The 21,377-nt window shown below is 39.1% G+C and overlaps 2 protein-coding genes across 4 annotated transcripts; both read right to left on the minus strand.

Moving 5' to 3' along the window:
- Positions 1-549: 549 nt before the first annotated feature.
- nkain1 (sodium/potassium transporting ATPase interacting 1) lies at positions 550-8,099 on the minus strand. 3 transcript variants are annotated; one of them, XM_041967029.1, is made up of 8 exons: positions 7,747-8,099; positions 7,055-7,422; positions 6,098-6,235; positions 5,919-5,999; positions 5,307-5,504; positions 5,047-5,107; positions 3,079-3,160; positions 550-2,078 (listed from the first exon to the last, which is right to left on the minus strand). In XM_041967029.1, the coding sequence occupies exons 2-8, from the start codon at positions 7,106-7,108 to the stop codon at positions 2,069-2,071; spliced, it is 624 nt and encodes a 207-aa protein (XP_041822963.1). In that variant the 5' UTR covers positions 7,109-7,422; positions 7,747-8,099; the 3' UTR covers positions 550-2,068. The 3 variants fall into 3 exon arrangements, with proteins under 3 accessions (XP_041822963.1, XP_041822962.1, XP_041822964.1); XM_041967028.1 differs by having other exon boundaries at positions 7,741-8,099; XM_041967030.1 differs by lacking the exon at positions 7,747-8,099 and adding an exon at positions 7,668-7,685.
- A 3,338-nt stretch (positions 8,100-11,437) lies between these two features.
- On the minus strand, positions 11,438-21,369 carry snrnp40 (small nuclear ribonucleoprotein 40 (U5)). Its single transcript, XM_042012648.1, has 10 exons — positions 21,129-21,369; positions 20,335-20,464; positions 20,116-20,209; positions 19,779-19,944; positions 18,376-18,498; positions 15,110-15,230; positions 14,952-15,034; positions 14,632-14,693; positions 11,850-11,953; positions 11,438-11,647 (listed from the first exon to the last, which is right to left on the minus strand). Exons 1-10 carry the CDS (start codon positions 21,237-21,239, stop codon positions 11,598-11,600), a joined length of 1,044 nt encoding a protein of 347 aa, XP_041868582.1. The 5' UTR covers positions 21,240-21,369; the 3' UTR covers positions 11,438-11,597.
- Between the last annotated feature and the right edge of the window lie 8 nt (positions 21,370-21,377).

Here is a 21,377-nt window from a genome sequence, read left to right on the forward strand (position 1 = left end):
GGATGTCCTGATAATAAAAAAGCAGCTTACAAATAGCATTTTACGAATAAATCTCTAAACTTGTCATTCAAAAATGTTGTGCCCGGTAATCCAAAAATTTATATAAAATCAAGGAATGACTGCACTCAGTTTATTCAACCTTTTAATACTCTCATTGAGACAATGTGTGTCTGTAGATGAAAACAGAAGTCACATTTAATGTAGAAAGTGTACTTTTATTATTCCAAACTTATTAAGGTCTGCACCTCATACCTGTCTCCCTCATTCCCTCTTCCTGTTTCCATGATCAAAGACAAAAACTACTCAGAGCGTATCGTGTATGATACATTTTCTTTCAAGTCTCATTTGTTGCCACGTTCTGATGGGGATCAGTGGATGAGCTTTTGGGATCTACATAGCTAGTGAGATAATAAAATAGATTATTGACGGCAAATGGACTAAAAAAGGCAGCGTGAGACTATGCAAAAGAGAGAGAACAAGAGAAACAGGTACAAAGCAAAACTTTGACACATAACCCTCTGCCTTGGGCACCCACCCACCCTCCCCTAATGCAACCCTTTTCTAAATGTAACCAACAAAACAATCATTGGCTGGTATTTACATGCACAGTATCCCCCACTGCTCCCTCCCCCCACAGACACACTAATGTCTGATCCCAAAGCCATCTGCATCTCTAATCAACATATGCACAAGAGGCTGAAGTGATTTTCCTAGAGACAAAATAACCTGGTTCTGGTCAAAGTATTTGATTTGTGAATTAAACTTAACATACAGGGAAAAGGAGATGGTATCCTGTTGTTCTTTCACTTTAATCTTATTATATGCAAGCAATTTATTGATAATTTTCTACAGGATACAGCTTTTACTTGTGTAGTCCAACCTGTCAGATGCAGTGTTGCACAGGATTACATAATGCTGACTGCTGTTTGTCTCCCAGATACTCAAAATCTACCAAGCAGCAATTATCAAGCTCAGGGAAAAGACGAATTCCTTTAAACTTTGCAGCAGTTCAAATTTATTTTCTGTAAAATTGCAAACTATAATAGTTCTTGGTCGAGGCTCTGGTTTTTTCTGAATCAGTCCCACACACCAGCCTGCCAATGTTAATATGTATTACAGCACCATATCCCCGGCTCAAAATAGTCCCAACAAATGTGCTATTTACTCCTGCTGGAGCGACCTTTGCTAAAAACTGTGATGGCCAGCTGTTGTTGGAGGTTATTTTAAAAATAAAGCAGAATAAATTGACTAATGCCACAAAGAAGCTGGGAAAGCTGTAAATTGTTGTAAGATAGCTTAACACATGGATGGCCTTTTCATTTGATTTTTTAAATATTGGCATTAATAATAATAATATCAAATAATGCCTTTCTTATCCTTTAAGGAGTTTGCCATTTCAACTCACCAGCTCTGTTCTGTTCCCTCAGTAAAAAGCTTAAATGTCAACAGTGGTTTTAACAGCCTGGGAGGAAGGATAGATGGCTTTGGGAACAGGAAACTGTAAGACTGCTCTAGTTTGACATCACCACACTCTAAAACGACAACAGGTACGAGCTGTGCCTCTTCTTATCATGTGACCCCCACCCCTCCCTGAACACACACACACACAAACACACAGGAGCACCCCTACAAAAAAAATTACAGGGGCACTAAGTGGTAAGAGTCCAGGGTGCAACCACAAAGCACCAGCTTGTCCTGTGGAGTTACACAATCACACACACACACACACACACTAGAGGGAGTGTTAAGAGCTGGCAGTTTAGTGAATTGTTTCTTCTGCGATTTGACAGCTCCTGCTCTCGGTATCTCTTCGTCCTTCATCTCGTCACACCACCTGGCAAGCTGGTCCTTCCCTGAGCTCTGTACATTCTATTCAGGGTTGTACTCCTCTTCATCAGACACACACACACACACACACACACACACACACACAAAAACTCTCCCTGTGGGTGGGGTTAAAAGTCCGTTCCTCAGGTAAACTGTGACACAGAGAGTGAGTGTAACCGCCGCTGCTTTCCATCCACAGTGACACCATCAGGTTTTGGCCTTGAGGGGGCGCTACCAACACTTAACCAGCCCTGGGACACACAGAGGATGAGATCAGAGAGATTTTCACAGCTTGACACCAACCATTTAGTAAACTGCACTTTCATGTATTCACATAAGAGGAGCACTCCACCAATGTCAAGTTGAATTTATTGTAAAAGGACTTCTCACTCTGTGGAAACAGCTCTGCTTTATATGATGTTATTCCATAAAGTTTTATATTTAGAGATTTAAAATAGAAAATTAAATTATAATAAGGGGGTAGAGATTGACATCAGTGACAAAGATGTTATTAAATTGCTATTAAGTTGTATTTTGGGGGTGTGTAGAGTCAAGCCTTTCATGACCATGACCTACGTCAGGAATATGAGCTGCATTTCCAGGGCAATAACTTTCCCAAAGGACTAAGAACCACTGGAGGTATTTCCATCACAGGGATCTAAAACATGTTTTAGGGAATTTATTTTAGACCACAAAAATTCCCGGTTCTGTGTTAGTAATTTCTGAAAGTGCAGAAACTGTTGCAGTAAGGCTTGCAGTGTCTCATACATGCAGCATTTTGTTTCAGCCTGACCCTTTTAGTAATCTACTGCTCAGTCTAGAAAGCAGCTGCAAAGCACTTTATAACACATTTAAGAAAAGTGCTTTATAAATAATATTTTATTGACCGCTTATCTCTTCATTCGCACTGATTTAACTGGTGCATTCCCAGCAACTAGTTCAGAGGATGACTGGGAATTGGGCAGTTCACATGATGATTGCACACCTTCAAAATAGAAAGAATAAAAAAAAATGTTCCTGGGCTAAAAGTTCCTGGTATTTTGGGTGAAAACGTGTTAAAGTCTAGATATTTCACCAACTGTGACTTGAATTTGACTAACTGTTTCAAAATGTCTCCTTTGAGTCCACAGACTATAATATGACCTTACAAAGTTGCTGGAGTGCCCCAAAACAAAAAACGTACACATTAAGTCTATAATTAGAAGGGATGAACATAGCAGAAGTTAGGCAAATGTCTTATTTATGACTCACGTGTAAAGAGGCTGCAGCTGCAGATGGGAGGACTTCTGAGGAGGCTGGTAGCCATACGAGTCAAACCCACCGATGAAATCGACTTCAAAGGAAAAAGAAAAGAGATGACATCATTCCACTTTCCTTTAACCAAGTCGGATTCAATCGTAATATGACAGTCTGTGAAGGTGTTAGAATGAACCATCCAGAGCATTCAGCTTTCAGTTTTAAAACATTTAAAACATCTGCTGTGTTATCAGATAATACAGAGATTAAACACTGATAAGTCATTTCTTCTGCTGAGAAACTTCACATCTTAAACAATTCAAGAAACATGGCTTTGGATGACAAAAAGAAGAAGTATGTTTTGCTGCTAAAATGTACTTTTTCAAGATAAGATCTGAGGATCATGATTTATCTTGATTTGTGTGATGGAAGACAAACTGATTAACCAGGTCAGATACTGTCTATCATCTTTTTGGATGTATACTGGTATAAAGGGGTTACTTCGGCTTATCTTAAAACTGAAAAATCTTTCTATTTTCTTTAAATATTTATTTTAATTATGGCTTTGTGGCCAGGAATATATTTTAAACATCATGGGAATGTTTACCACTATGCTGCATCACTTGTTTGGGAACTAAGGAAACCAGTTACTGTAGCTTCATAGGTCAAATCTGCTGCTCAACAGTTCATGGTTTCCTTTGCAGTATATTTTTGTTTCCTTTAATCCAACTGTTTTCACCAAGGAACATGCCTGTATTGCAAACAGGCTGGTTTAACTAAAGAAGTCTTTGTCCATGCAGTTGAATATGTACAGAGTAAGGTTTAGTATTGTCTTGAAGACAGAATCAAGGCTTTCTCTGAGAACAGCGTGCTGATATAATGGCTCAAAGCTTGTTTATATTTTCAGCTTTAACTTGGCTATCACAGATAGGCAAGTTACCAAATGTCATAGGTACAAAAGCCTCCCCATGCCACCATGGATGCCATTTCTTTTAAACAGCCACATCATCTGGCTTTCTGGCTTTAACGGGCCAGATGATTGTGGCCCAGAGGGCATGATGTCTATGATTTCCAAAATCAGATCAGTCTGACCACACTTCTGCTTCGGTTTAGTCCCTCTAAAATTAACTCAGCCCCAGTAAAAGCAGCAGCATTTCTGGAATTTAAATGAGTCCATTTGTGGAGGCAGCACTGATTTGTACTCACTATTTTTTAAATACAGTACAGCCTGAGGGCCTAAAGATCACAGCCATTTATTATTACTACTTTTTTTTCCTGTCTCCTGTTTAAGATACAAATATTGTCCAAATCTTTTATTTAAATTCTCTCAATTTTTTATCAGAATGATCAAATCACGTTTTTTTTTGTTAGTTTTTTTTTTGCAATTTTATGTTTAGAAATGCTTATTTAGTTTTTGTTCCACACTTAGTATATATCACTAACAAGTAACATAAAATCAACAATACAAATACGGAAACAGGTCAGAACAATCTTCATAACAAACATTACAGTTGCTTCATAATGACTACTGTTATAAATATAACAGCATCCTGATAAGTATGCCCTTCCTCTAACAGGAAATTCAGTATCTGACATCATGCACTGCTTTATTTCTCCAACTGAGTGAAAATTAAATGCAGATGAGAGGTACATCACATGAAAGACACTTCAGACAGACAAATGGCAGACCGGACAGACGGGCACTTCCCAGCAGACAGATAGACACTGTCATGGTGGGAATATTCCAGCACACATAATACTCCCCACAGATGGAGCTCAGATCACCCAGAGGGAATCCTCTGCACTGATATCACTAAGCATGACTCATGCAAGAAAAAACAATGCGATAACATCACTCACACCCAAAGCCATGGATCTCTAAAACAAGAGCCCTCTCGACAGCAGGACAAGTAAACCTAATCAAGTGAACAAGGCGTTGGAAAACCATCAGCAAAGCTTTTAGGAGAAGACAAAAGCACTCACAGCTGTCCTCGTCATCCTGGAAGACTTTGCTTACGTAGCAGGCGTACACGAAGCCAAAGAGCTGTCAGAGAAGAGGTGGTCAGAAACGTAGAGCCTTGTTAAAAAAAGCTGAGTCACTGCTGATGTTGAAGTGTCAGTTCAACATTAATCAGAAAATGTTTCCACACAATGTGAAAAGTCAGCAAAATGCTCTTAATAACAGGTGTAATGGTTCACAAACGCAAAAACAGAAAAGTCACAAAAGTGTTATAAATACATACAGCCAAAAGGATCTGAATGGCTGAACTCAACACTTCGATGTACTGGTAGTCAAGGAGACACCCAGACACAGTGATGACGTGGTGGTCGTCAGGGGCCAACCTAGAGTCCAGCACAGCCGTTACCAGGCAACCAGGACCGTGCTCCATCCACCACGAACGATGGAGGGATGTGTTGAAAGTCATGAGGAAGTCCCTGTCCTGAACACACACAAAGTAACGTTTATTCTCACCATCAATCATCTTTTTGTTTGATTAGTTAAAGTGCAACTTTTTATAAAGTACAGTGTTATTTTCAGGATGCTAATGTGAGCTCAGTCTGTTAAATTTAAGATTTATTGTGGATCAGACTAAAAGGGAACGTATTTAAGTTTCAAAAGTGTGTTGAAATAAGTCAAAAAGATGATGGAAGGAAGAGTTCACTGCTGGATAATGTAAATGACCAGTGATGAAGAGTTAAAAGTAAATATAACTTATGATAAAGAGCAGCCATAAAAGTTAAGAATAAGGGATTCAAAAGCTGATTGTCAAAACAGCTGGAGACTTGATTTATTATTTGAATACTGAGAAATAGTGTTTCTCATGAGAACAAAGCTATTATTAAGCACTACTTACCTGAGACAGGTTTCCAACCTCCAGGTAGAAACAAATAATGAAGGAGTTCCATCCTACCCAAAGGACCAGCCATACTGCATACTACCAAAAAGATAAAAACATCAGTATTTGCATGAAAGTAACTTTAACCAAAGCTGGTTTTAACATCAACAGAAGATTAACAGATATGCAGCACTCACAAAGATGAGGTATCTGAAGCGAAACTGCACAGTCCCAAACATGCCCAGGATGACGGCCATAATGTGCAGGAAGTTGGCCAGAATGGGAGCCCATTGGTAGCCCAGAAAATCAAACACCTGCCTCTGGAGGGCTGCCACCTGGGGACACAGAGGAGGGGAGGGGAACAGGGGGGCATAAACACAGTCACACACACACAAAAGCACATTAGAAAAGAGATTAAACACGTGTAATTGGGGACCTACACAAAAACAAACACTCATGCTTAATCAAGGATTCACACACCAAATACACACACATACACACACACAGTGACACACACACAGGTCTGCCGCAGTTGTTTCCATGGTAACTGCCTGGAGCACCAGCCAGTCCAGAGACTGTAGAAGAGGAGCACCCCCCCCAAAAAGCTCTGCCAAACTAATGAGAATCTATGGGCCAAATCCCCTGCTGCACAACAACTCACCCACCCTGCAAACAATAGCCTCCATAACTGGCCCTAACACTGCTGCTCGCATCTCTGCATCACCCCAACATTAAACACACATCATCGTGACTCCTATGACACACTAATTACATCTCAGGCTGTTTGAGTGGGGAAAAGAACATCTCACATTAACTTTGGGGTTGGGACCAGATGCTGAACAGGCCTCCTTGTACCTTGTGCTAAACATTGAAAGGGTTCTGCCTGAATGGGACTGTCCCCCGTCTCCTTACAAACATATATAGACCACCCTGACACCAAACACCCACTCCATTCCCCGTTTTCGCTCTTTCAAAAAGACACACACTCTTGCCTTTAATGTGGCAAAGTACCCCCAGCAGCTGCAGCTTCAAGCTTTTTTTTAAGAGTCTCTACAAACAAAAATGCCTGATTACAATGTGCGAGTCTGTAGCGCGCTGCTCTAATTATATCTCGGTAGAGAGCGTGTGGAGAAGCACCAAACATGCACACTTACCAACTGCAGTGAACATATCACCAGCAGCGTGCATCTGCCGTCGCATTTCCCCATTTTGGAGGGCTCAGGACGCGGCTTGGAACCGCGGAGGCTCCGGGGAAATGATGGGTCCCCGGTCAGATCCAGTCTGCCTGGTCGCCTCAGCTCACACCATTCCCGGATGATCAGACCTGCACAAGGCCGCCGCCTCCTCCAGCAACGCTGGTCTGGCGCTTCCACTCACAGTGGGTGACCCATCTTGGCTTTTGATTTTGTCGGTAAATTCCAGTTTTTAGGCAGAAGAGGGGTGAGGAGGAGTTGGGGGTGGAGGTCCACTTCACACCGGCCTGCTGTAAGGTCCAACAAACACCGAATCACCTCGGCCACACCTTCCGAAGAGGGGACACACAAAGACACAAAGAGAGACGGAAAGCTGTCATAATCTGCCCCAGGCTACAGACAGAAATGAGCATCATATGATACCGGATCACACGGGGGTGGTGGGGAGGAGCGGACCGACCCCGCAGTGGTACTACGGCTAACGTTTGGCTACGCGCAATCCGCTACGGACACAAAGCAGCCTGTTGTGATTCACGGATTTCTAGGAGCGAAACAGTCCTCGTCCCCCGCTCACCCCTGTCGTCCGGATCTTCCGCTCCTCAAGCTGTTCAGAGAAAGGAGTCAAGTTAACGGACAGATCTGCTCACCAGTACCGGGGTCTAGGCCTCCTTCCCTCCGTCTCTCGCAGCGTCTTTTGTCAACAATCGGTGCCGGGGCGAGCGCAGGAGGAGCCGGGGGGAGAGAAAGACGAGGGGGTGGGGGGGCTCTCAGTCACCGCGACCCCTCGAGGAGGAGCAGCATGGATTCTGCAGATCCGCGTGCGTCCGTGCGCGCGACCGAGTAGCAACCAGCAGCCCCACGAGGCGTTTGAGAAGGATCACAAAAGAATTGGGAGGCTAGCAGAAAGCAGTTCAAACGGGGGAAGAATAACTAAGTGTGTCGCCGCCACCCACCATCATCAGTGTGGATCCAAACCGAGGAGAGAGATGTTGCCCTGTCCATGTCTGCGGTTACTCAGAGCGGTGGGGGGGAAATGCAATTAACTGCCTGGATTATTATCTGCTGCTGCTCACGAGCAACTAACTGTCCAATATAATAAACTTAGAAGCCTATTTGTTAGGCCAGCAGACACCATTAAAAAGGCAAACAAATGATTGCCATATTACAAAGGAAAACAGCCCCTTCATTTAACACCAGTTTACTTTATTATACGTTCATTTGAATAATGAACGTATTAGACAAAAAACGTAATAGATTATTTCTAAACTATCTATAGTATCTTGTCAGTTTACAACCAAATCAGATTAAAAACAAACTAACAAATATATATAAAAGCCTGCACTCACCACATTAATAGAGTTTCTTACCAGATAAATAAATGTACAGATGTGTTTCAATTAAATTCAAAACTTTCTCTAAAGTTATAATTCAGTACAACAATGGTATGCCCACTTCAGAGTTAAATAATGGGTGGGTCTCACTTCACAGGAAGAAACTGCTGAAACAGGAAGAAAACCCCCACACAGACTATTGTGAATCATGTCTGGAAAACGTCTATTTTACAACTGAAATAACTGTATAATCACAGGATAACATTCAGGGTCAGGTTCGGTGTGGAATGAAGACAATACCGATTAACAGAAAAATTCTTCCAGACATGAATGTTTTCATCAGTGAGTGAAACCACTGGTCTCAAGTGCAGCAATGACTGCACTACAGGCAATTCATTTTAGACTTTTAAGGTGCTCTAAAAGTGCTGTAGCGCCTATCAAACAAAGCTGATAACTGCAGTTTTAAAGCTCACAGGGTTCTCACTTTACACACAGTTGTTTCTCCACTCAGAAACGCTGTAGTAAAATTTGTGGTATAAATACTACTACTACTACTAATACTACTACTAATAATAATCCTTTATTAGTCTCACAGTGCTGAAATTATTTCTCTGCATTTAACCCATAGTTGCTAGGAATATATGGCAGCTTCTATGTATGACACAAGACAAGTAGATAGAAATGGCTTATTCCATAAGACAATAAAAACACTTATTTTTAGTAAAATCATAAGATACCAGTAGAAACATTTTAATAGTAGCGTTTATCACATTTTTCTCTAAGTGACCTTTGATCTGGTTACACACTGTACCTTTAAATCTATAATTCTGGAATCTGATAAATTAATTTAGCACACAAAAGTACAAAGGAAAATATTTTCAGTGTTTTCACTGTATAGTCATATTGAAAAATATAAAAACAGAATTTGATACTAGCACTCAAAGAACTATCAGTTTTATGAGATAATGTAATATAATGTAATATAATCCATCCTTCTGACTGCAGTTTTTCATCTGATGGAATTGAAGATACCAGTTGTTGGAGCTTTGCAAAGTTAATCGATAATTCTTTCATCTTCACGGTGCTTTTTATATTAAATAGGAGACTGATCTGGACTACAGAAAGGACAGTTACACACAAACACTCTCTATAAAACTATGCTTGTGTAAATATGTGTAAGAACGAGTTCTGGCATCATTTTGCTGAAAAAAAAAACAACTTACCTTGCAAGAAAAGTAATCACCTTCACAGCACATCTTTCCAAAACTGCAATATATACACATCTGCATTAACAGCACCATTGCGCACACAGGCCAGGGATTTTAAACCAGCTGGGCACCAGCTGGGCACCAGCATGGAGGCGGTTCCTCGTGGGTAAAGGCTGGATTCATCTGAACACCAGACCACTGGTTCCAATATGGTTCCAAAAAAGAAAAAATAAATCTGAAGCCAGACTAATGCTGCTTGTCAGGGTTCACACATGTGCTGTATTGCATGCTATTTCAATAAAGTAAAAAAACAAACAAAAAAACAAACAAACGCTAGACTAAATAATTGATCAGTTTCAAAAAGTGAAGAACACAAAAGGAAAAGTGGTGTTACATGTCCATCTTTCCATTTGCTGGACAGCCACCGTAGCAGCTACAACTAAAGAAGCCAAACAAGTACACCCTCCCCCGCCTGGGACTTCCACAGATAAAGAAGGTGGGATGACTATTGAATAAACAGTTCTGATCAGCCAATTTAGGTTAATCAATCACTGGAATAATTCACTTAGATTATAACCTCCATGTTGCTTGGCAACCATTTTAAACTTAGATAGGTAATTTATGAAAGCATGTGTTGACTTCCTAATATTTAATGTAATTCATTCGGTTGTTTGCATATATTGTTTATTTTGTTAAACTGTAGGTTATAATAGAGCCTGTTGGTGCATTGTGGTTTTCCTCAAAACTCTGAGTTTTTGCCATAAATGACTAAAATGACTTGGCTTTTGATTTTACTGGTAAATTCAAGTTTTTAGACAGAAGAGGGGCTGAGGATGAGTTGGGGGTGGAGGTCCACTTAACACTGGCCTGCTGTAAGTTCTGACAAACACAGAATCACCATCTACTATCATGTTAAATAAATGATGCATTTTGCACATTTCTCTGATAACAAACCAGCTGGTTTTTCACATTTTTGGCACTTCTAATCAGACACAAATCTTTTTTTTTAAAACAGCTGAAAAAATTACAATTAGAAAAAGTGCCCATTGTCTTTCTTTACACCTGAAATAAGCTCATGTCCAGAGCACACTGAACTGTTTCTAAGTGTACTTTACATGTGGCCTTCTACTAAAATAACACAACCTCAGGTGACATTTCCTGACACATAGGTCCACTGTGTGGAAAGAAAAGTTTCAGTAGGTACTCCAGAACCTAGGAGCAACAATGATCACAGTAAATTTTTTCATGCAGTGTCACACAAGGACTCAACGATTGCATGCATTCAACAGTGGTTTCTGTCCTTTGCCTTTTCACACTGAGATTTTACTGGACTTACTAAATCTTTTCAGTTATGTATTCTAGTTCTTTGCAACTTTGCAATGACTTTTTTATATTAATAATTCTTACAAAAAAATAAATAAATAAATACAAAAACAAAACCTTTACATGCATACTCCTTTTATATCCAATCCTGACACCCTCACCTTTGACCATTTAATCTGATAGTTGTACCATCTTTCACGACAGTGTTACCTGTAAATTCTAAAGTTAAAGTTAAAAATGATTCCTTTATAATAAATATAGTGCAAATTTAAGTTTTTCTTACATTTTATAAAACGTCCTAACTTTCCTGGAAATGAGGTTAGTACATCCTTAAAACTAAATGAATGACAGAATCAAATGTGACCATAAGTCATAAATACCATTTAGAAAGTAGAAAGAATCTGTTGAGAATTAAGCAGATAAAATTTAAACTTTGTACCATCGGAGCAAAACGTCACAGTGATAAAATTATATGACAAGCTGTTTTTACGCAATGAAGAAGTTTATTAGAAAGAAATCAGAGTAAAAAAAACACTGCGGAGGCTCTTGTGGCTGTTCATAATAAACTTCATCCTGAGCTGAACTTCCCAAATGCAGCACACACATTACTCACATACAATTAAATGTACACACACACACATCCTACTGGATTTCTCCCATGTACAGGCGTTTATCACTGGCGCCAGACAGCACTGTGGTGAGAGATAACAGAAAAAAAAACATGATTGACTTAATTTTCTTAGAGAACACTTGTAAATCCTCCACTTCTTTAGACTCTGCTTCAAGTCAAGCTTGTGTTCTTAGAGTAAGAGAAAGAAAACTTCTTCTAGATGCTTTATTTAATTCTTCTAATAAGAGAGTTCTTTCTGAGACTGAAGCAGCTGTGTGACTCACCAACGGGCTCCTCTGGGTGGAAGACCACTTCATTAACAGAGCCGGCGTGACCCGGCAGCTTGTACAGGATTCTACGTGATGTGGTGTCCCAAATATACACAAATCTGTAAACACAGACAAAGTCAAACACAGTGATACTGGGGTTATTTTATTCTTGTCACACAGCTGTCCAAGGCTGAAAAGCCTAAATCTGACCAAAACTACAAGGTTGTGTTTCTGAAATAAAAATAACACAATTCAAAATTACCTATTTGTTTTTAATAATTCAGATTATAAATGCTAAAACTGGGCCATGACCTTTTGGCTTGGCTTTATATTACGTAGTTCATTCAGTTTGTTAATGTAGAGATGACTGATATCATCTCTGTTATTCACTTATGTGCAAACTTCCATTAAAGCCCTTGTCTTCAAGTATTAACACTTCTTCATTGTACTAACCCAGAAACTACCAGCCAAGGTTTGACCACCTTAGCCCGGTTTTATATATTATCCTTTCTTTCTAGGGTCTTTACATTTAATTTCTTACCTCAGTGCATTGGTTCTTTGAACAACTGTGGTGTTCAAAGTTGATTTCTAATTTTTTTTAAAGATCGTTTCTTTAAAAAGAAAAATAGATCACTGAAAAAAATCGTTCCTCATCTTGCACTGTCAAATACACTATGCCCCTGCATACAGGCCTGCAGACCAGCCGCTGCTTTCAGTCTTATCATCAAAGCTTTAAGCCAAGGACATCTGTCACGAAGTATACACACACATGGATAATAAAGTACAAAGGGACAACAGAAATGTTCATATATTTTTTTTAGTATTCCATTCTGTAATGAACTGGAGTTACTTGTTTTGCTTTACCTTTTTAGACTGAAGTGACACACTTGCTTTAATATTTTTAAGATGCTCTATTTTAATTTTCAAAAGATACTGATGATCCTGAGATCAATGTCAGCAAACCTGAAGCAAATAGTTTTTAATTTCATGTTTCTAGTTTCTTCAAAGGCTGAGAAATAAAAAGCTTTAGTGGAAAGTTTCCCAGAAATCAGTTATTAGATAGATTAGATTAATAACTATTGAGTACTGAAAGGGTTCATAACACGTTTGAAATTTTCATTTATCTTATATTCAAATTTCTAATTGCTGAGAGTATTTTCTCATTTTCTTTACCTCCATCTTCACTGACCTGCTGATTCACAATTCTAAAAATATTATAACTGTGTCTGCATGTTATTTTAAACTCCTGATGAAAGAGATTTATGATTATATTAAGACTAAAGTGATCAGAAACTCTCAAGAAGACAATAAAGTCATTAGTTATTTTCATGTTGTAAATGTAGATTTTTAGGAATTTGCTGAACTCATCAACCTGAACTTGAAGACACGTTTTTGAGTGTGTAAACGAGGTATTACACTTTAACTCGGGGAGGCACCACAGACTTTTTTAACTGGTTATTTATAAATGTGCAGATTTCTTTTCTACGATCCAGGATCGGGACTTGGTGCATAAACGTTTGCAAAAATTAAAAATGAGAAATTAATGTGGGTTTCAACAAAATCTAGAGATTTCATTTTCCTGTGGGCCCTTGAGCAAGGCCTTTAAGCCCTCTCAAGTGCTCCCAGCCCACTGCTCTCTTGGACATCTCAAGATGGGTCAAATACAGAGCCAAATTTCCTAGCCAGAATTAATAAAGTAAAAATAATTATTATTATCATTTCTAGTGTTTGAGTGGAGAAGGTTGGGTTTTGGGGAAACACCAAACCAAACATCATATTAAGGCTAATGTTTTATATAATCACTGTATACTCATGAAAAGTAAAATATGTTAACATCTAACAGAAATAATAAAAACACAATGTGGTAGGCTTTTCTGTGGAAAGAAGACAGGAAAGTCCTGGAAAGCTCACTATAGCATACAGTTAAAGTCACTTGAGCTGTTGCCAGATATTGTTGGATACAGTGAGGACTGGTGAGTGAGATCGTGTTTGAGAAGAGACCCAGAGATCAGCAGCAGGAAAGCTGAGGAGTTGGTTGTTATCCAGTAGCACACCATTACTGTGTGGGCCCAATGTGACAGCTAATCTAAGATACCATGACTGCAGGAAGCACCAAGGCGTCTTTAAAAAGTCTCAGAGCGCCCATGAACTCATCCTAACTGAAATCTATAAAAGGAGCAGCTGAAAATGAGTTTTCACCCTTTCTCTGTTGAGGACTCGGGTTTTTCTCCACTAGTAATCAACTACTTTGACCATCTTCAGCGTCATTTTGGCTCTTTTTTTTATAACCACAAGTAATCATTTTAAATATTTTTACCTTTTTTAATTCTTTAAAGGAGCTCTTTGATAAAAATATTGGTGTTAGAGTCCAACTAACTAACTTTTTTACCCATCACCAAACTTCGAATGAATAAAAAATCCTGTGTAACTTCTATAAAGCTGAAATCTTTTCAGCTCATTCATTGATCGGTGACTTAAGTTTGCTTCAGACAAAATCTTGGTCAATACTGAAGTCCATCACTCTTTAGGTTTACAAAATAGATGCTAAATCAGACGTTAAATGTTACCATAATAGTCAAAGCATTCTTTCAAAGCTGGATAAAAAAATTAGATGAACTGCCAAGCAAATAAAAATTAGGCTCCTGTTGTTGCTGTAATTGTTGTACTGTGTACCAATTAAGTTATTTTAGATGTGCTGTATAAGTAAATAAACTTGATTTCATCTCAGTCTCTACATGTTTACTGTGTGTGAAAGATAAACATTCATGGTTTATACATTTATGTGTTTGCTCCTCACCTGTCAGCTGAGCCTGCAGCTATCTTACTGCCGTCAGTAGACCAGGAGCACCTCAGCAAGTTCTAAACGACACAAGACGATGTTACGGATCGCATCAGAAATAAAACATGGTTACAGTAATGAGGTGAAAGTGAAGTTTTTCATTTAGTAAAATTTGAAAAGCTATGCTATGCAAAAGTGCTTGTAAAGGGTTTATCATTTACAGCAGAATAGAAGCTGTTAAAGTACAAAATCAGTGATATTTTGCAAGATTACAAGTGTATCTGTTGGTGGGACAAAAGTCTCTCCAAGAAGGTTGTTCTGTTAAGTAATCGTATTACCTTTTCAAAGTTGTGAACATTGCCCTGGAATATCTTGACGCATCTCTCCTTGGGTGCAAATGGTCGCACATCCCAAATGCGTACTGCACAAAGACATCAAGAAAAGGATTCAACCACAAGTCAATCATTGTTATGAGCCAAATAAAAAGCACTCCTACCCGTGTTGTCCATAGAGTTGGACAGAAGGTACGATCCCTCAGAGCTCAGACTCAGGCCTGTAACTGAGTCACCGTGACCGTGCATGTTGTAGATGAGCTTATTCTGCCTCAGGTCCCACACCTGCAAAACACAAACAGCTTCTGACAAGGTTTTGACAAAAACAGAGAGACCTATATATAAAAAGCTAAATATGTTAGATGTGTAGCCATGTGCAGAAGTAAAAAAAAAAAAAAAAAGAAAACAGCTGTCATGATTGAGATTGGATGTTCTTCGGACACCATGTTTCAGTGTTGGTATTGTATAAAAGACACAAATACAGATGATGTGCAAATAAGTTTTTTAAACTCATTAAACACAACAAACTCGATCACACAGTGGTGCTTTTCTTTCTTGGTGCTGATCATTTCTATCTGACATGTCAAATCCTACCACCCACCGAGACAGACAGACGAGGTGACAAGTTTCCCCAATTGTTTTTCTCGTTACCGGGGTGACAGTTTCTACCCATATGAACGGCTGCCTAAAAAAATAGTGACTGTGAAAACACAAGTGTCTGTCTGAAAAGTTGAAAGATTTTGAATTTCAGCACTTGGAGCAAAAAGGAGCTTTCTTAAATAAAAGTATGCTCAGAAGTGCCTTTTCCTGAAGGAAAAGCAAGAGTGTTACAAAGAGCTGTATGATGTGTTTGAGAAAGTTTTTCCAGTTAAATCGACTGAAAAATTATCAGAGCTAAACCTTAGAACCAGATGTACTTTTTATGATCCAACAAAGTGTTATATTTCTACGTTTGTTTGTATGTACGTCTGCTTTGGTAGTTGAAGTTTCAATTTATAACTTACAGGTAGGGAGTAACATGCAATTACAGCAGGAAAACAAAGAATAAATTTAGCCAAAGTAACAGTTACAAACACCTCTTATTTTTCCTTTTCAAGGTTTGTTCTGTTTTTTTTTTTTTTTGTTTGTTTGTTTTCTCCCCAAACACTGATGAATTACACTTCCATTATTTGTAATTTCTTAATTTTGCATGTACTTGTGAAACCTTGTGCTGGGGCTTGTAGCTGCAAAGTGTCTGTGCGCTCGCTGACAGCCTGCACTTCCTGCAGACATAAAATAGCTCGCATGCTAACACTCAGGCAGCTGCAGCTTCTGAGATACGGACAATGATGATTTTTTTTGCCATTTGGCTAAAACAAAGAAATGTATTAGACACCCCTTCTTGGTACAGGATGTGCACTCGAACCAGTCCTGAACCTACGTAATGAAGAAGGGGGTTATAAAAAGCGAAGCTCCGATTACAAATTTTTCCTATAGTCATTGGTCTTCGATCGAAAGGGAATCATTCCAGGTTAGGATTGTTTTACTTTTATTTGTCTTATTTAAGAAAGAAAAAAAAAAAAATCAGAGTTTCTTTGGAAAAACCTGATTCACGTGGAAGGTCCCTGACTCATCCTTCCATAAGGGACTCAATGCTCTCTGACACACAGACAAGACTAACTACTTCCTGTCTGGAGAAGGTGAGTTTTGACCATCCCTAACTTGAAACTGTTTTGACCAGAGAATAGGTCACTTGGATGATATATTTATAAATGTAAAATATACAAATGGTTTAATGTAAGACCTTATGTTTGACCTCCAGTACTTAATATGGATTAAATTACTACAGTACTCCTGTAATGAAACTAAGAGCTCCCCTGGAAAGATGGGGGTTAGAGTTTAGGGTTTGAAAGTGTCAGACTGTACCCAATCTGTTCTGATCTGGCCCTGCATGTTTGTCTATTACAATAATATCAGAGTATTTTGGCTAAAACATTAAGATCATAGTGTAAAGGGCTATGATACAATTGGAATCCCTAATTCAATTAAACCAATTTACAAAACCAATCTACAGTGCCTGGCCAAAAAAAATGTTACACACTCTAATATTTCATTAGACCGCCTACAGCTTTGCTTCCAACCAGTGCTGCATTCATTTCTCACCAAGATCTTGTATTGATAAAGGGAGAGTCTGACCACTGCGCAAAGCCTTTTCACATACCAAAGATTCTCAATGGGGTTCAGGTCTGGACTCTGTAGTGGCCAGAACATGTATGAAAATTAAGTCTCATACGCCCTCTTTCACAATTTGAGTCCGATGAATCTGACTTGGAATATTGTCATCTTGGAATATGCCCGTGCCAGCAGTGAAGAAAACAACCATTGACAGAATAACCTGCTCATTCAGTATATTCAGATATCAGCTGACCTCATTCTTTGGATACATAATGTTGCTGAACCTGGGCCTGACCAACTGCCCCCACAGGCCTGAACAGTAGGCGCTAGGCATGATGGGTGCATCACTTCATCTGCTTTTCTTCTTACATTGATGCGCCCATCACTCTGGAACAGAGTAATTCTGGACCTTCTTCCATTGCTCCAAAGTCCAATCTTTATGCTCTCTAGCAAACTGAGGACTTTTTTTTCCAGTCTGCCTCAATGATTAGTTGTTTTCTTATGACTATACAGTTGTTCAGTCCCAATCCTTTGAGTTCCCTTCACATTGTTTATGTGAAAATGTTACAACTTTTATTATTAAACATAGTCCCGAGCTCTACTGCTGTTTTGCTTCCATCTGATTCCAGCAAACATTTAAATGATCACCCATCACCATCATTCAGGATGTTTTTCTGACCACATTTCTTCCTGGAAAACAATGGTTCCCCACCATCCTTCCAGTTTTAATGTGTTGGACAGTTCTTAACCCAGTTTTAGTAATTTCCTCATCTCCTTAGATGTTTTCTCTGCTTGATACATGCCAATGATTTGACCTTTCTTAAAACAGACCAACATCTTTTCCACAACCACTGGATGTCTCTTTCCACATGGTTGTTTAAAAAAATGAGAAGCTACTCATTGCATCAGTTGGGATTAAATAACTTGTCGCCAGCTGAAAAATAATCGTCCATGCTGTAGGTATCCAATAGGAAGCATCTACCTATTTATTTAATCTAGGTAGTGTTTTTTTGGCCATTATTTTTAGCATGTAGATGGTGTTTATGTGAATTAGCACCAACACAGATTCTACAAAAACACAACGGGGTCAATAGGTTTATGCTGTGAATTCATTTTGAATCTGTAAAACATTTTAAACATATAGTTATTTTTAACATCACCTTAAATATTTACAGTCAGGACTAAATATAAATGTCCCACATGATTTTTAAATAATTTTCAATGCATGTAGTTCTGCAAGAATAATTTGTTTTCTGTACACTCAGGAGTCCAGTACCTTGATGTCATTGTCAATGCCTCCAGACAGGATCTGATCACTGGTGTCATTGAAGGTCACAGCCAGAACCTGGTAGGTGTTCTGGAAAGTGTGGATGGCCCCTTTCTTGCGGATATCCCACAGCTACAGTGCAGACAAACACACAGGAATATGTTTTAAAAAATGCAAAAGAAGACCTTAAAAATATCATTCAACGCGGTGTATACTACAAAATTTTAACCCATGTCTCAGCAGAAACATTTAAAGAGGGACATGTGTCCACATGTGTCATAGTTCCCAGGCCTGAAAATTATTAAATAACAACATTCATAACCATCATTATGGATATTTATCATATACAGTCATTCTAAACCTAAGCATGAACTTTTAACTAAACTTCTCCATTAGAAAAGTGAAAGGACTATAAATAAGCCTGTACAAGACAGAATATGAACCACCAACCTGTTAGAAGCCCCTTTCACTACTCAATTCTGCCATGATGAGCACCTCTCTAAGCTACTTCTGACCATTCACAAATTAACCGAAGAGGCCAGTTTTATCGAACACCCCCGTCCTTTCACAAATTACTACAGAATTGTGGAATCACAGGAGACGTGATGTTAACTCAGGAAGTCAGTGTCTGATATGTTCCCAATACCATAAAGCTATACCCAATGCCATGAAGTTAGCCATAAAGTTATGTAATATGTCCACACAATTTTAAAATATTTCCATTTATAGATTTGCAGTATAATTCAGACTGTTACTTCCCCTGACTAAAACATCCAGACTTAGATACTCTTTAATTCCTCATGCAATCCACACACTTTCCCTATTCGGCCTCTGCCTTTTCACAAATCGCACTGATCTACAACAAAGGAACTTCATTCCTGGCTTGAAAAGGTTTGTGAAAGTCCCAGAGACACTTTTCCTTTAACAACCAAGTGATAAAAACAGACAAATCCCCAAGAGCTACTTGTAACCTATATAGTGCAATGTTAATGACAAAAGAGACAAACAAGTCTAAGTTCAGCCTGGTGAAAAATCTTGAAGTGTGTGAGACTTTCTACCACAGATAAGCCATGTAGGGTCAATGCGACAAGCCTTCAGAATTACTAAGGAACAGTCGACGGGTCAATGCAACGATCTGACAATGTTAAAAATCTTGTAGTCTCAACTTAACTTAAACCAGTGTCAATATCATGAGTTAACATTGAGCAAAGAGAGTTGTCTGGATATAGAGGTAAATTATAACTGACTAACAGCAGCACTGGAACCATTCTGGTCAAAATAGATCTGTAATAGTGTCTACTACAGCTGAAGTGTGAACAATGAATGTGTTGAATCTTTCAATAATACAATGTAGAGAGTCAAAATAAACAAGATAAAAAGAAGCCAACACATTTATCATAAAAATGTCTCACCTTGACCGTCCCATCATCACTGCCAGTGCAGACCAGCTGTGGTCCTCGTCGAGCTGGATAGCAAGTGTTAACAAAGGAGGTGTGACCCTTCAGACGCTTGACCCTCTCCCCTGTTTCACTGTCCCACACACCTACAGTTTTGTCTGTGCTTGCCGAGAACAACATGCTGAAATGCAGAAAAATAAATCACAACTGAGCCTCTTCGTAAGTTACTGGATTAAACTGTGAACAAAAAACATAAGTATAATGTTTTTCTTGACAACAATTTCAGCCAGCTGGTAACATGTAACAAACATTAAAAATGTGTTTCTCAAATCAAACTCAAAATCCTCCATACCTGCCATCTGTGTTGTAATGTAGCTCCATCACTGCTCCACTGTGACCTTTCAGAGTGGCATAATTCTCACACTCTCCATACACGTTCCACATCACTGCAGAAAATAAACACGTGAAAAGCAAATTTTTAACAGCAACACAGAATATAAAAAGGTTTTAACAAAAGTCTGTCAGCTGTAGATTAATCTACTGGTTGCTGTGGTTTGTGCTACCAACTTACATATAAGTCTGTCGAATCCTGAGGAGGCCAGCGTGGCTCCATTGGGGTGAAACTTGCAGCAGTAGACCTCACCCTCATGGCCAGACATCAACATGATGGGAGCCTGCAGACTGGAGGTCCTTGGAGGGCCCTGAGGGAGACATGTCAGAGATTAACACAGTGGCATAAGAGAGATCCAAAACAGATGCATACAGGAAAAAAATAAAAAGCAAACATAAAGCTTGGTAAGAAGATTCTGAGCTTTTGTGTGTATTTACACACAGGTATTTTTACATGCAGTGACGTCTCAGCTTTGATCATACTCTTGAAATAGTGTTTACATGGATCACAAGAAACATGTTAATGTTAGCCCTGTTTACATAATCATCTAAGTATCCAGATTCCTGATCCCTTCTCAAAACCAGGGGATAACCTTGTTCTGGTGTTTCAAAGCAGAATGAGAATATTTATACATGTGGCAGAACTTAACCAGGATAACTGCGCACATGTAAACATTGTCAACTGGTGTGTCAGAAAGAGTGTTAACCACAAATATTTGAACACACAAAGTAAAAAGACTTATATAACTTTATGATAAAGCCCAGTCAAAACTTTCTGATGGGAATACACTACTACTATCTTTTCCTGTTAGCTATCTAGCTAGCAACCTGGTCTACTTACTAACTGAAAACAACGTTCACTCAGTTAATGCGGAAAACTGACACACTAAATCAACATTTCTATCACATTCGTGTGATAGGAAGTTTCAAATAACATTTCAGTGGTTCGCAGGTTTCAGCAGCTGCAGTCCGTACCGTAGCCACGAGTTGTTGAGACTGTGCAGCCGCCACCAGCTCCGTACGGGGCCGCTTTACAGCCGAAGGAACCACCGCCATGTCTCCAACTCTCTTCTTAGGTTCAATCATACTGGATCAGTCGGCAAAAGGCAGCAAATGTGTCGGACTTTAATGTTTCACTTTACAAAATGAATGGACGTCTTTCATGAGGAACGTCGAGAGTAGTAGCACCAACGAAGAATACAGAACGAACTACTTCCAGCGGCT

This window comes from Melanotaenia boesemani, chromosome 17 (assembly GCF_017639745.1).
Source record: "Melanotaenia boesemani isolate fMelBoe1 chromosome 17, fMelBoe1.pri, whole genome shotgun sequence".
Taxonomy (NCBI): Eukaryota; Metazoa; Chordata; class Actinopteri; order Atheriniformes; family Melanotaeniidae; genus Melanotaenia; species Melanotaenia boesemani.

Bases quoted from the DNA above. Each gene is read 5' to 3' on its own strand.
- snrnp40 (XM_042012648.1), bottom strand. From the start codon at position 21,239: ATGATTGAACCTAAGAAGAGAGTTGGAGACATGGCGGTGGTTCCTTCG. The intron at 19,945-20,115 runs GTATGGAGGATT...TCTGCATTTCAG, and splicing joins CATTACAACACAGATGGCAG to CATGTTGTTCTCGGCAAGCA. The intron at 14,694-14,951 runs GTAATACGATTA...TGTGTCGTTTAG, and splicing joins ATGTTCACAACTTTGAAAAG to AACTTGCTGAGGTGCTCCTG.
- nkain1 (XM_041967029.1), bottom strand. From the start codon at position 7,108: ATGGGGAAATGCGACGGCAGATGCACGCTGCTGGTGATATGTTCACTG. The intron at 5,108-5,306 runs GTATGTATTTAT...CTTCTCTGACAG, and splicing joins CCATTCAGATCCTTTTGGCT to CTCTTTGGCTTCGTGTACGC. The intron at 3,161-5,046 runs GTGAGTGCTTTT...TTTCCTTTGAAG, and splicing joins CCAGGATGACGAGGACAGCT to TCGATTTCATCGGTGGGTTT.